The 13683-nt window shown below is 42.5% G+C and overlaps 2 protein-coding genes across 2 annotated transcripts; one reads left to right on the forward strand and one right to left on the reverse strand.

The window, feature by feature from the left end:
- The first annotated feature begins 444 nt into the window (after positions 1-444).
- slc10a1 (solute carrier family 10 member 1) lies at positions 445-6076 on the forward strand. Its single transcript, XM_058614179.1, has 7 exons — positions 445-639; positions 1152-1238; positions 1414-1526; positions 3133-3337; positions 4296-4474; positions 4838-5037; positions 5522-6076. Exons 1-7 carry the CDS (start codon positions 445-447, stop codon positions 5590-5592), a joined length of 1050 nt encoding a protein of 349 aa, XP_058470162.1. The 3' UTR covers positions 5593-6076.
- Positions 6077-6081: 5 nt separating this feature from the next.
- srsf5b (serine and arginine rich splicing factor 5b) lies at positions 6082-13404 on the reverse strand. Its single transcript, XM_058613907.1, has 8 exons — positions 13261-13404; positions 12874-13022; positions 10296-10366; positions 10053-10181; positions 9618-9690; positions 8260-8333; positions 7618-7725; positions 6082-7249 (listed from the first exon to the last, which is right to left on the reverse strand). The coding sequence occupies exons 2-8, from the start codon at positions 12997-12999 to the stop codon at positions 6925-6927; spliced, it is 906 nt and encodes a 301-aa protein (XP_058469890.1). The 5' UTR covers positions 13000-13022; positions 13261-13404; the 3' UTR covers positions 6082-6924.
- Positions 13405-13683: the final 279 nt, after the last annotated feature.

The raw sequence follows: 13683 nt of genomic DNA on the forward strand, positions 1-13683 counted from the left end.
CCAAAATGAGCATCGGCTCTCATCAAAATATGCCTCTAACGTAACGTTACTCAAATGAAACTGCTCCATGAAGACTCTTTTCAAGAAAACGCTCATATACAGAACTTCTTGAACGTTTTTGAGGCAAATTGGCAGCTGCGACGTTTAGCTGTTCATCGTGATGCTCTGTGAGGACATTTCTTTTTTTAAATTGTCTAAAACAGTGGTTTCTCAAACTTTTTATACCAACCGAGAAGATGCTGAAATGATCTCAAAGCAGTGGCGTAAACAGGCCGAGCAAAGTCAGCCACGGAGGCCGATCTATTCCCAATAAGATAATTATACACATATGTCTTTTATACACAGTAGAACAGTATTTCTGCTCATTTCTGGAACTATCATGTGGCTCAAACAGCCTGTGACTCTTCCCTCCCAGTGTCTCGCCGACAACAAAGCTGCTTCAACATGAACGACTCGGCCGCTCTGATCTCTGATCTGCACTTGTGGCTAAACCAGAGGTTCCAGGTCAACGCGACCGCTGCCAACGCCACCTTCGCCATGAGGCCTCCTGCAAATAAAACCATGAGCGTCGTCTTAATTGTCATCTTATTCATCGCCATGGTCGCCGTGGGGTGCGCCATGGACGTGACCAAGATCAAGGTAAGGCTCAAGGTCTAGAGCAGGGATGTCAAACATACGGCCCCGGGGCCAGAACCGGCCCGCCAGAGGGGCCAATCCGGCCCACAGGATGAATTTGTTAAAATTTCACACTAATCTAAACGTAATGTCAAATGCTCCAGATACCTGTGACTAAATGTTTGTGCCTTTAAAGATCCATTGTGCTGTGTAAATAGTAAATTTAGGCATGATATTGTTGAAATTGCACTTATATTTCTCAAGAAATTTCATGTTTTGTAAAAATATCTTTCATTAAATGTAAAACAAAGGAGAAAAAACAAAGGAGTTCTTGTTGTTCATAGGTTATTATGCTATTATTTTACTATTTTTACTGGTCCGGGCCCCCCTGAGATCAAATTGTGCTGTATGTGGCCCCTGAACAAAAATGAGTTTGACACCCCTGGTCTAAATTGTGACATTTAAGAGCAGAAACTGAACACACTAATACATGCACGTGGAAAACGTACATCATTACCAACGTTTTCTTTCTCCAGTCCTTCCTGGTGAAGCCTAAAGGGGTCGCTGTTGCAGTGCTTTGTCAGTTTGGTGTCATGCCTCTGACGGCCTTTTGCTTAGCCAAGGTTGGTAAACCAGCAGAACAGGAAGTGACTCTGTAACTGTAACCATATCGTTGTACATGCACTTTTTTTCAGTACGATTTCAGAGACTTATTTAAGCATGTTGCACAGAAGGGCCACGCAGGGCCACGCCGTTTGCATTCACGTCATTTCTCGCATTTTTTTCCCTTTGCTGAAGGCGCTCCAGCTGCGCGACTCGCTGGCCGTGGTGGTTCTGATCTGTGGCTGCTGTCCCGGGGGCGCTCTCTCCAACGTCCTGACTCTGTCTGCAGGGGGCGACATCAACCTCAGGTGCACATGTGACCCTGCTTGTGTCAGACAAACAGCTCTTCTTCTGACTTTGTCACCCCCACAGGGAAATGCGTTAGGAGCCACCTCGCCAAATTTAAAATGACTATTAAAACCAAAAAATTGGGTTTCATATCGTGTAAAATGCAAATATCCCACTGTAATGTAATAATATCCCCCACTGCATCGGTTACAACTCAAGGTCAGGAACTCATCGTGGCATGAAATCAGTCAAAGCTAGACGAAAACACAGCCTCTCATTGGTTCTATTAAAGTGAGAAATGAACCAAAGGAATTGGACCTAAAAGCAAACGTGAAGCAAGAGTCACTGGAAAAGGGAAAACACAGAAGAAATTCACACCCCCATTTCAAATCGGTTTCTAACACAGAGAGTCGACCCACAGAGCTGAGACTGCTGGCAAAAACCTGCTTTTGTAACCGTCTCAGCCCGGCTGATTATTGCACGCACCTGTGTGACAGCAACACAGGTGCGAGGGAAGCTCCCGACGAGCAGAGTCGTCTCTGTCCTAAAACTATGGCTTTGTAACGTTTCTCAGCACCAAACACATCGCACACACAACAGCTCTGAACCCTGAGAACACACAGCATTTTTCCCTGACTGTGTTTAAACGTGCAGTATAAACAGAGGCTATAAGAATGTGCAATATAGAGTGTTCAGGCAATCTGACGGAAAACGGTGAATTAAAAAGTGATTTTCACCAACTGTGAATAAACACACCGGCGCAAAAAGTACTCCGAATGTTTAAAATCGCGTTGACTTTGTGAAACGTGTAAATACGTCACAGTTCAAAGTTCAGAAAAGAAAAAAAACGCTCTATTTTTGTGGTTATATTATGAATATGTAAGATGAGTTGCAGGTGTGCGTGTGTGTTTGTGTGTTTGTGTGTGTGTGTGCGTGAGAGTCTGGGTGGATCCTGGGAGCTGATTGGTTCTGCACAGGAGCTTCCGGTATAAGAGGCTTGATCTTCCTTGAACCACTCGCAGCAGATAGTTGTGTTGCCATGTTTATTGTTTAACCCTGTGTGTTGCGTTCACTTTCATGTGACGTGCGTATTCTTCCTTAAAATGAAAGTGCAGAGCGTTCTGGTCAAACCTCCCATTCACTCCCATGTTAAAACTCAGCTCTAGAGTTTGTAAAACCACATTTCTCTGTCAGTTTGCACCCGTTTTTTCACAAATTTAAACGTGGGAGCTCTTGACGCCTCCTGACGCTCACAAACCAAATATTCTATCCGTACCGTCAACCGTTCTTGAGATGAGACAAATTAAAAACAGATTTGGACAATTAGAAACAGGTGTGTGGAAGGGGGAGGGGCTTGTACAAGCAGCTACAAGAATCAGCCTCTCTAAATCTAAGTTTGAAAGGTTCAATCCACCCAAATCGCCAGTCAAATCGGTACTTGTAGTTGTTGCTGGTGGTTTCTTGGGAGTTGGGAAGACATCTTTCAATATGAACCTAAATCTGTTTGTGTTTCTGACACCGAGATGACTCTATGCCACAGAATTCAAGTAAAGTGGATGTGAAACCAGGTAACTGGCAAAAACCAGTAATGGTGTCATCACTATCTCCCCCCCCCCCTTTCATTAGCCTTGTGATGACGTCCGCCTCCACGGTGCTGTCTCTGGGCTTCATGCCGCTGCTGCTCTTCATCTACTGTCAGGCTTTCCCCAGCCTGCAGGGAGCCGTGCCCTACGGCAGAATCGCCCTGAACCTGATCATGATCCTCGTGCCCAGCGGCATCGGCATCTTCATCAACCAGTGCAGGCCGCAGTACTCCAGGACCATCGAGCGGGTCAGTGCACTGCACACGAGGAACAACAACGCACCGATGGCACCGTTAGTGTCGTCGTCGTCGGATTAAAGATGCAATACGTAACCTTTGCGGTTGTTGATATTTGGTTCTTTGTGAGCAGAGCTTTTATTCTGGAAAAAAAAAATCTTATTTACTTAATAGATTCTGTTGCTAGTATTTACAGTTAACTTAAACTGAATTTAAAAAAAATAAAAATAAAAAACACTGCTGTTGTCATAGAGACAGCCAGGTTTGTGGAGTGAATGTCCGTAAAATAACTACTTATGCATATGTTAGGCTCAAAGAATAAGCAGTAATTCTTCAAATTGACATGATGCACAATAAATATCGACAGTAAGCGTCTCACATGCATTTGTCTTCATAATAAGCTGCTGATTAAAGACGACGTTTTTAACTTCACTTTTGGCCCAAATATCCCCTGCTGTAGTAAATATGCCAGGCCTGTAGGCGGCGATGTAACGCTGCTTCAGGATGAGACGGAAGCTTTTCTTTTTTTCCCAAACAAGTTTACATTACAGTGTCTATCCAATAACAGAGACAGGTCAGACTTGTGAAACAGTTCATCTGAGTTTGGGTTCTTTTGTTCTTTTTAATTATGATTTTACAAGAACAAAGAACCACATAAAAACAAAATAACAACAAATATAAACACCTCCATGTCAATCTGAGGAAACTGTAAACTAATCCCAGAAAAGGTAGATTAAAACTACAACCACGCAAAGTGAAGAGCAACAGAAAAATATTTACATTTAATACTCTGGTCAGTTTGTAAACTGATGGTTCTCAGTTTCATCTTTGAAAGATCCCTTAGATCTTAAGGAGTTTTAGGGTGAGCGTTAGAGAATGAGAACCTTAATTTTTGTTATTTATTTCTTTGTTGTTGTTTCAGAACATTTGTTTGATATTTCATTGTATTTCCTGCTGCTGCTGCTCTCAGGTTGGCTTCAGTACAGTGGCGTTGAGTCTCGTGGTCGTCTGCGCCATCGCCATGTATCAGCTCGGAGCCTACGGCTTCATTCTTCTGTTTCCTCCTCTGGTGGCCAGCGCTGCTCTGATGCCGGTCATCGGCTTCGTTCTGGGATACATCCTCTCCTCCTGCTGCAGTCTCACGCATGCGTAAGTCGGCCGGGGTCAGGGGTCGCCTATTAGAGTGGGGTCACATTGTCAGTATCCTTCTGTTTCTTGTACGTCCAATGCCTTTTTAATACAGTTCCAAAGAGGGCTGGGGTATCAGTGAGCAAGGTACCCAAGTGGCTGCCCGCTGCTCCTTATTCTAGGAAGGTTTCTAGAAGAGGATGAGTTAAATGCAGAGAAGGAATAACTTGTGTCACCCGGTGACATTCCTGTACTGCACACAGGAAGTGACTTCACGATTTATGGAGGCAACGGATTGGTGCATACAGCCTGGACGATGGCTGAAAGAAGTCCCTTGTCTCTCTATATGCGTCCATGTCTTATTCATTAATAAATGTGCCTCAGGGAGCGGAGGACTGTTGCCCTGGAAACGGGCTGCCAGCAGTGTCAACTGGCCATGACCATCATGAAGACGGCCTTCCCTCCCGCCATGATCGGCCCTCTGTTCCTGTTCCCCATGCTCGTGTGGTTCTTCCAGCTCACGGAGGCGTGTGTGATGATCACGGCGTTCAGGTGTCACCAGATGTTCACACGCAAGAGGAAAGGTAAAAATAAAATATAAAAGGGTAAAAATGACACGTTAAATGTTCCTTTTTTCTTGTTTGACGGTGGATTATTATCTGTGCTCTCTTACTTATTATCTTGTCATATGACTGTGACGTGCATCACAGCTCAATCTTTCTTACTACCTGCATTTTAAGTGCTTCACATTCAACAACTTCAGAATCAATTCAGCAAATCACATTTTCACTTTTAATTCTTGAGGTTTAAAACCCTCAAGCATTACATGCGAATTGAAAACCGAATTGTACCTAATAAAGTGGCCAATGAATGTAGTTATCCTACTTGACTAGAGCTGGCTCATTTGAATTTATACAGCCCTGATGATTAAAGAAGTGATACATTTCATTATTTCTGGAGGGTGTTTATGGACGTCAGACCTGAAATGTGAGGAAACCTCTTTAAAGCAGTAGTAAGTTGGTTCCATGCGTTTTCCCTTCAACACTGTTTTATTATTCTCACCTGCAGAAAAGTACAACCCAGCTCACACTGAGGACGACGCCGTGACAGAACGACCTCAGTCGTCTCCTAAGTTGTGACAACGGATTAATAATAATAATAATAATAATAATAATAATAAAAAAAACCCTGGTACCTCAAACATGGCAGCCATTTTGTGTCACGTGGATCAAAGTTTTGGATGTTGCATTAGTTTTGCTTTTTTTTAAATTTCATTTTGACTTTTTGTTTTTAAAATGAGATTTAATTAGATTTTGCAGAGGGTTTGCTAGTTTTTATTTATTGTAAATGCTTAGTTTTAGTTTGTATTAGTTTTTTGTAATCTGGAGTATTTGCCAGGTGCAAGATTCAAAAAGGTCAGAATAAGTATTGTCATAAAAACCCAACAATCAATACTATTTTAACCCTTGGTAAATTGCCAGTTGAATGTTATCTCAATTTTAGTCTGCTATTATAACTGTTAACCTTAATGTGGATTCAGATAATTCAGGATGTATTTACAGTCAATACAGCAGCTATGTTTGACTTAACGTCGCCTCACTAAAACAAATGAAGGCAAAATTGTGCGCTTTAATTTAAAATGATTTTATTGAGTCCACTGCCTACCTACAGCATACAAATGTCCTCCAACTTTTCTCACTGAAAAAAAACTAATTTAGGTAAAAAAAAAAAAAAAAAAGAATTCTCATAGGTGTGCAGGTGTCACAGTACCAACGTTTCCTTGGAATTACATTTATACAGTCATGTAAAAACAAAGCTGTACACAAAACCAAAATAAAAAACAAAACTTACTACAAAGCTACAATTTAGTTCTGTACAGAAGCTCGGTCACCTGGAGGGGGAGGAGAAATGGGTTCAATTTGAAGTAAATGTTCCTGTTTAAGCACAAAAAAAATATTAACCATGATTTCCTCACTTGTGTTCAAACGGCATGCAAAGCATCTCACGTTCCATACAGAGTAAATAAAAAGGTACATCAGAGATTTAAAAATAAGCCACGAGACTTTGACAAAAAAAAAGTGGTCACACAACTTTTCATAAGCATCCCGTTGCCTGCTGCTTCAACAGATTCCCTCTGAAAAAGTTTCTAAAAAAAAAAAAAAAAAGAGTATAATGAAGCTTAAATCCGTTAAGAGCGGTTCAGTCGGCGCAAGTCACTCGGTGTGAACCGTAACACTGAATCTGTAATTTATTAACGCAAATGTCCGATAACAACGATGAAATATCGCTGCGTCCGACGTGGTTTATTGTGGAAAACAAACGTGGGAAGAGGGAAAAAAAAATCCTGACGGTAAAAAAAAGACAACCCAAAAACTTTACTCGAGGAAAAACTGTCGTCTCGTTTGTCAGAAAGGTTCATGGGAGCGTCAGAGTTGTTCCTACTGTTGATTCCCTCTAAACATTAGCACGCGCTAGCGTTGGCTGTCTGTGGACGGAGAGCGCGAGCGGGAACGCGAGCGCGAACGGGACACAGAGGCTCTCTGGGCGGGCGGAGGGGACGGCGGCGTGGCCGACTTGCTCCTCATGTTGGAGGAGCGCTTGGCGGGCTCCTTGGATTTGGAAGGCGAAGAGCTGCCGGCGCGGGAGCCGGCGCGGGAGCCGCTGCGGGAGCGGGAGCGCGAGCGGTCGTGGGCCTTGGTGGGGGTGCGGGAGCGTCTGGGGGAGCGGGACGGGGAGCGACCGCGAGAGCGGGATCGTGATCGGGAGGAGCTCTCTGACCGGGAACGACTCCTGGACCTGAAAAGCAGAGGAGGAGAAGAGTATAATATCAATCAATCCTACAACTGACGACGTTCTGTGTTTGTTAACTGAGTTTAAAAGGGGTTTAAACTGTCAATTGCTTTTCTCGTAAGTGCTTGAGTGGCACAGAAATAAAAAAAATTTATGCAATTCTCTCCATCCTGTCAGCTAATTCAAAAAGACAAGTACTGTTCTGTTGATACGTGATGATGTAATCTTGAAATCAGAGCTCAAATTGTGAATGAAAAGGCAAACCAGCATCGGTTCATTACTAATTATGGATGAAAGGAGAGAGAGACTGCAATCATCCCACTTCTCTAAAGTATTGATTATTCTGTGAATGGAGGTTCCAGCAGACGACTCACCTCTTCTTGGCTGCTTCAATGAGCTTGATTTTCCTGCCATTGATTTCCTTTCCAGACAGTTTCTCAAGGGCATTTTTCAGGTCGCTGTAAGAGGCAAACTCAACGACCCTGTGGGACAGTGACACGCTGTTATTTTGGAACTTATATACACACACACACACACACACACACACACACACGTACATAAAAAATAAGAATATACAAGCTTGTCAGTGGCCACATCCACACTAATAAACACATATAGATATATCTGTTGTCCACACTAGTTTGAAAATGCGACTAGCTCTGTTTCAATCAGAAAACTCCAGCTAAGAGTCCGGACAGTCAGAAACTGAGTCCAGCCATGACTGGACTCTCACTTTCAGTTTGTCATTGTTCTACATTCATTGTATTTATGAACCTGCTTTCTTTGTATGCCAATTTTTTTTTTATTATTAATTTCAAGGTTTTAAAAACTCAACATTTTGTGAACCAAATGTTTACTCAATTATGAAAATAATCGTTAGTTTCAGCCCTAGTATGGACACTAATTCCTCCTGAGAATAACCTATGACATGTATCTGGATCCCAGTTGTTTGCATGTAAAAATATTGTTTGAGAACAGTAGTGCGGCTGTTGCCCGACACAGATACGAGGTCTTACCCTTCGTTGAGCTTTGGCCGGTGTGCGTCAGCGAATGTCACCTCTCCAGCTTGTCTCATGAAATCTTTGAGGTCCTACACATATAAACATCAGTGAGCGTACGGAGAGGCTCGGGACACCAGCACAGGCTGAGACAGTTAACAGCACTGATTTACCCAAAAAAAGGAGAGATGGTTAGATTCTGTTGAGGACTACACAGGCTACTGCAGATAAAGGAGAATGAGTCCAGGAACCTCAAAGACCATGTTTTAGCAGCTCATCATAGAAAAAGACATTTTTAGGAAAACAATCTTTTAAGCAGCAGAAGAGAAAATGTAATTGTAATGTGTGATAATATTGGTTAAGATGAGTATATGAGACAGCTCTGAGATTACTGGACCCACTGCTCATCACAAGTACAGAGAGATGAACACATCTGCATGAACTGAACTGCAGTGGCGCCGCCTGGGCAGCGCTTGGCACAAAGAGCCCCATTTTCCCAGGGCTCCGTGCCGGGACCGCCCCCGTCTCGGCACCCCGCCTCAGTAAAGAGAGTGAACAGGGTGGAAGAGAGGAAACTACTACCTGAGAGCGAAACCCTTTGGGGTGGGCCGCAGGCTCTCCGAGCCCACCATAACCTCGGGATAACAGCAGATTCTATCCACGGGCACCTGGGACGAATTCACACTCTCTCTCTCTCGCTCGCGATGTGCGGGAACACCACAGGGGGAGGGGAGGGGGGATATCGATCGATCGAAGCCCCTCAAATTAACGAACCATCGATCAATACGCCACCACCATCGACTCTCGCTCTTTCCTCTCCTTTCTCTCTGCCAACTCTCTGTTTCCTCTCTCTCGCTCTCAACCACACAGCAGGCGTTGCGAGTGTGTGAAGGGGCCGCCAGCGCCTCTAGTGTGGAGCGAGCGCTCACATGACCAGCAGGCATCAACTAGGAGTAGGACAGACTGGCTGACACCACAGGCTCAACCCAGACAGAAGGACCCAGAAGGGGTTTACTCCACCATAAGCGAGCTCTTCCACATGACACAACAGTCAGGCTGGCAAATAAAGGGGTGAAGAATTGGTTAAAATTTGAAAACAGGAACAGATTTAAATTTGTTGTTGTTGTGACTGATCTGTGAATTATCACTAAGAGTTGATTTCAAAAAATTTGGGCTGATCTAAATATTTATACTATTGTCACATATTTGTGCATCTGACATTGCAAATGTTGGTTTTGTTTCTTTTAGCTTCACTTGTATCATATATGTATATTTTTGGAGGCAGACTGTTAGAAGTGACAACATTTATAGTGTTGCAGCTTTTTAAGGCCTTTGAGTTTAGAAGAAAACAAACAAAAACATGTGGTGACACTAACCTGCCAGCTGACACGGGAGGACAAATTCTCAACGATCAGGCGGTTTTCAGTCCGCATTGGAGGAGGATTCCGACTGAATGGGAGAAAAAAAACAATCCAATTTATTTCAGAATAACACTGTGGGTTTTGGAAACCAGACAGAAGGTACTTGTCAAAAGCAGCGTTAATTAAAACCAAGAAACTTTTACATAACACACAAGTACGTGTTCTGCCTTTTAAATAAGATACTCAACATTTCCACATTGTAGATCATTTATTACAAACTAATTAACCTGGTTAATTGCTACAAAGGCAATTAATAAAACGGACCAGAATAATGTGACGACTGAACTTTCACAAGTCTGTACACAGAGCTCAGCTTCTAATTTACATCTATTCCTTCCTTACTGCCATTAATAAGCAACAAAACTGGGGTATGTGGCACGGAAGACTCACCTCCGACTGTTCTGGGAGCCTCGGCCGTAGCGATCGGAGAAACGTCCTCCTCCTCCGCCACCTCCTGCACCACTGCTGCCCCTGCCACGACCGCCACGCAGGCGGACGCGGGCGTGCTCGATGGTTACCCTAAAAATACACAAAAAGATTGTTTATAAACGCAAAATAGCTGGAAAAGTAGGAAAGGTAGACTTTAGGAAAAGTGAAGTCAAAACTTTTTAAAATGGTAATAAAAAGCCAAACCTTTCATTGCACAGCTCTTTGCCATCAAGCTCATACACTGCGTCTTCAGCATCCCTGGGGTCGTCAAACTCCTACAGCAAACATAACAGACAACGTCATTAGTGCTGCATCAACAAATCACTTACTGACCAACCACTAAGTTAATTAAACTTTTCTGTTAAGCAAAAACAAAAAAATTCCTGTGTTCAACTTTTTCCAATGTTGTCGTTCAGGGTCCACAAAGTTAAAATTACATATTATAATAATCAAATTTACATATCACAGTGTGAAAACAGGTAAGAGTCTGAGATTGCATCTTTTATTTACACTTTCTAGTGTAAAATTCAGTTTACCACAAAGTAAGGTGAAGAAATGCATCATCAATCTCACAATGTAGGCTGCGACTATATGGTTTTGAAATAATAATAAAAAAAATCTACAGTGGCAATAATCAATTATCACAGTAGATATACTGTACAAGCCTATACGTGATGTGAACAGGTTTTAGCTTAATATACAAGTTATGTTGGTAGATTTGACAAACCCCATTTTACATCTTTGAGTCTGGTTCTGTAAGAGATTTCTACCTGTTAAAATTTAGGGTTTATTTCCCCTCCACTGATGCTTAATATTGGCTCATTTTTTTTTAGAATATTTGGATCTCTCTCCTCTCTATAATGTTGTAAGGGTTTCTGCCTTAGTATGTTTAGTGCCTTGACTTGTGATTTGCTTCTTGAAATCATTCTCATTCTTACACAATAACATGTTCAGACTGGCTAAGAACATTGCCTCTGACTTGAACCATGAATACAAACTATTCCTCAACAATAAGGTTAGACTGAAAATGCCTTTGTACACAAGTCATTCTTGAAAATATGGAACTTTGAGTAATCTTGAACACGATATCCTGCTTCATGTTGTAATATCTGCAGGGCTCCAGAGTGTGAACATTTTGGTCGCATATGCAACCAAAAATGTTAAGAGTGCACCTAAGGATTTTTCGAGGTTGCACCGGTGCATCTAAAAAATATAAATGTACTTTGCAAGCACATCTGTGTTCTCCTGAGACTCAACTGACAATCATGGTAGATAATTATCTTGGTCTAAACCAATAAGAGACAGAGTTTGGGCGGAACTTTGCCTCAGATTGGCTGTGGTCACTGCTCTCCGTTGTGTGTATTTAAAATTTGGGAGCGGCAAAACATAAAAAAAAAAAATACGAGCGGCGCAGCGACCTGAGCGCCACGGCAGCGGCAGGGAAAAGAGACAAAACGAGGCTAAATGAAGAGGGGCAGATTCCCTCGGTTCCTGCTGAGATGCCAAGCCCCGGTCCTTCGGCGGCATCAGACGCGGAACCAGAGGAGACAACCGAGTCAGAGAAAGAGCCCGGCCCTGAGACTCAGAGTAAGAAGCTGAAAACGTATTCTTTCAGGCAGGACTGGTTGAAACAGTTTCCCTGGTTACGGTACGATAAAGGACGTAATATAATGCACTGTGTATACTGTCATGAGTGCGGTCAGAGTAGGGCCGGTAATAGTGCATTTGTAAGCGGGTCAACGACGTTTCGTATCGAAACTTTAAAAAAACACAGCATGTCCAAAAAACACACTACATGCCGGGACCGGTGTGTGGAGAAAGTTGCCCCTCTCCCAGCTGCATTTCAGCGGCAGGCAGCAGCAATCAGATTATCAAATTTAATGTTGCATACAACATCGCCAAAGAGGAGCTGCCTTTCACCAAATTTAAATCAGAAATTCTGATGAAGAAGAACGGATTAAACGTCCACCCGACGTACAGTAATGATACTGCATGTGCCCAATTCATTGGGGTTAACCATTAGCACTTTTTATTTTAAAATGTTCTATTTTACTTGAAATGTTTGATCGAAATAGTCAATTTCAGTTCAGTGAAGCACTTTAAGCACTGTTTTATTGTGCTTAATGTTTTATTTTGCAATTTCAGCTCAGTGAAACACTTGAAACACCTTATTTTTCTTATGTCAATGTCCCTCAAATAAAGACAAGGATTTCTCAATATCTTAATCTTGTTTGGAAATCATTCACGTTATATTAAAGTTATGGAGCCAGAAAGGTCTCCTTATGGCGTTAAAATTCGAGTGCACCTAAATATTGTGCCAGTGCACCTAAAAAAAAGTAAGGCCACCAGTGCAACCAATTCAAAAAGTTAGTCTGGAGCCCTGTATCTGTAGTTTTTTTTTTCTCTCCCGTGTGTTTTTTGCAAACAAAGCTGCTGTGATGCAAGACACATTTCAGGCATGTTCTGACAATAATGTATTATAATATCAGATTGTATTATACACTATATGCAAATGCAATTGACAAATAAAACTGAATTGGATATTGAGTTACTGTAAAACGGCTTCATTGAACTTCAATTATATTGCATACACAAACGTATGAAGGCCTCGATACTTGAAAAACGTTATATGTTAAAATCACGTATACATTCAGCTTCTTCCCCTTCTTTCTTTTAAGAATAGCGGTTGGGAGAACACGTTAAAATGTACAGCTGGGTGATATTTTCTGGATAACGAATGGATGGACAATTGTTGTGACCTTATAATGGCAGAGGGACTCACCACAAACCCAAAGCCTCTCTTGAGGTCGATATCTCGGATTCGGCCGTATCCTTTGAAGAACCTCTCCACGTCCTTCTCTCTGGCAGAGGGGCTCAGCCGGCCGATGAAAATACGACATCCACTCATGTTGATAATGGAAATAAATGTGCCTATAAAACACGCAACGGACACATAAAATGGCGTGGATGTGAAAATGCACTGCTCAGGTTACGAGGCCGGTCTTTTATCTTAGCAGCAAGCTAGCTAGCATGTGTAGCTTCAGGGCCTAGCAACCGAGCCTATTTGCTAATTTAACGGCAGGCGACCACACACACGACAGATACGTTTAGTTAACCAAAACAACATTTGCTCAATAAGATTGAGACTCATACAAATATTCATACATACCTTTAAGTGGTTGTAATGCTGAGTGAGTGTGTTTGGATTCAAGTTAGCTGTCGACGATGACGGCAAAAAACCCTGAATGAAACAAAATGGAGCCTTTGGTTTTTTTTTCCTCCCAAGGATGAGCGAGGGCGGGGCGGGAAACGGATCAGGTGACGCGGCGCGCGACGGAGGCCGACCCTTCAGAATACGGAAACACCCGAACGACTTTTCATTCGCCGGATACTAGTGAAGTTTCTCACTCTGACCACGAGGTGTCACCCAGACACAATAATACTGACAGAAAGGAGCAGCGTTGACCACGTTTTCACCCAGAAACAATCATTTTCACACAATTATATCATAACTAAGTGGTATATTATAGAACATACAATATTAATAACTTACAGAATATTTTAAGAGGAAGTAAAAAACCACTTATAGACA

The sequence above is a fragment of the Solea solea genome, chromosome 17 (assembly GCF_958295425.1).
Source record: "Solea solea chromosome 17, fSolSol10.1, whole genome shotgun sequence".
Lineage (NCBI taxonomy): Eukaryota > Metazoa > Chordata > Actinopteri > Pleuronectiformes > Soleidae > Solea > Solea solea.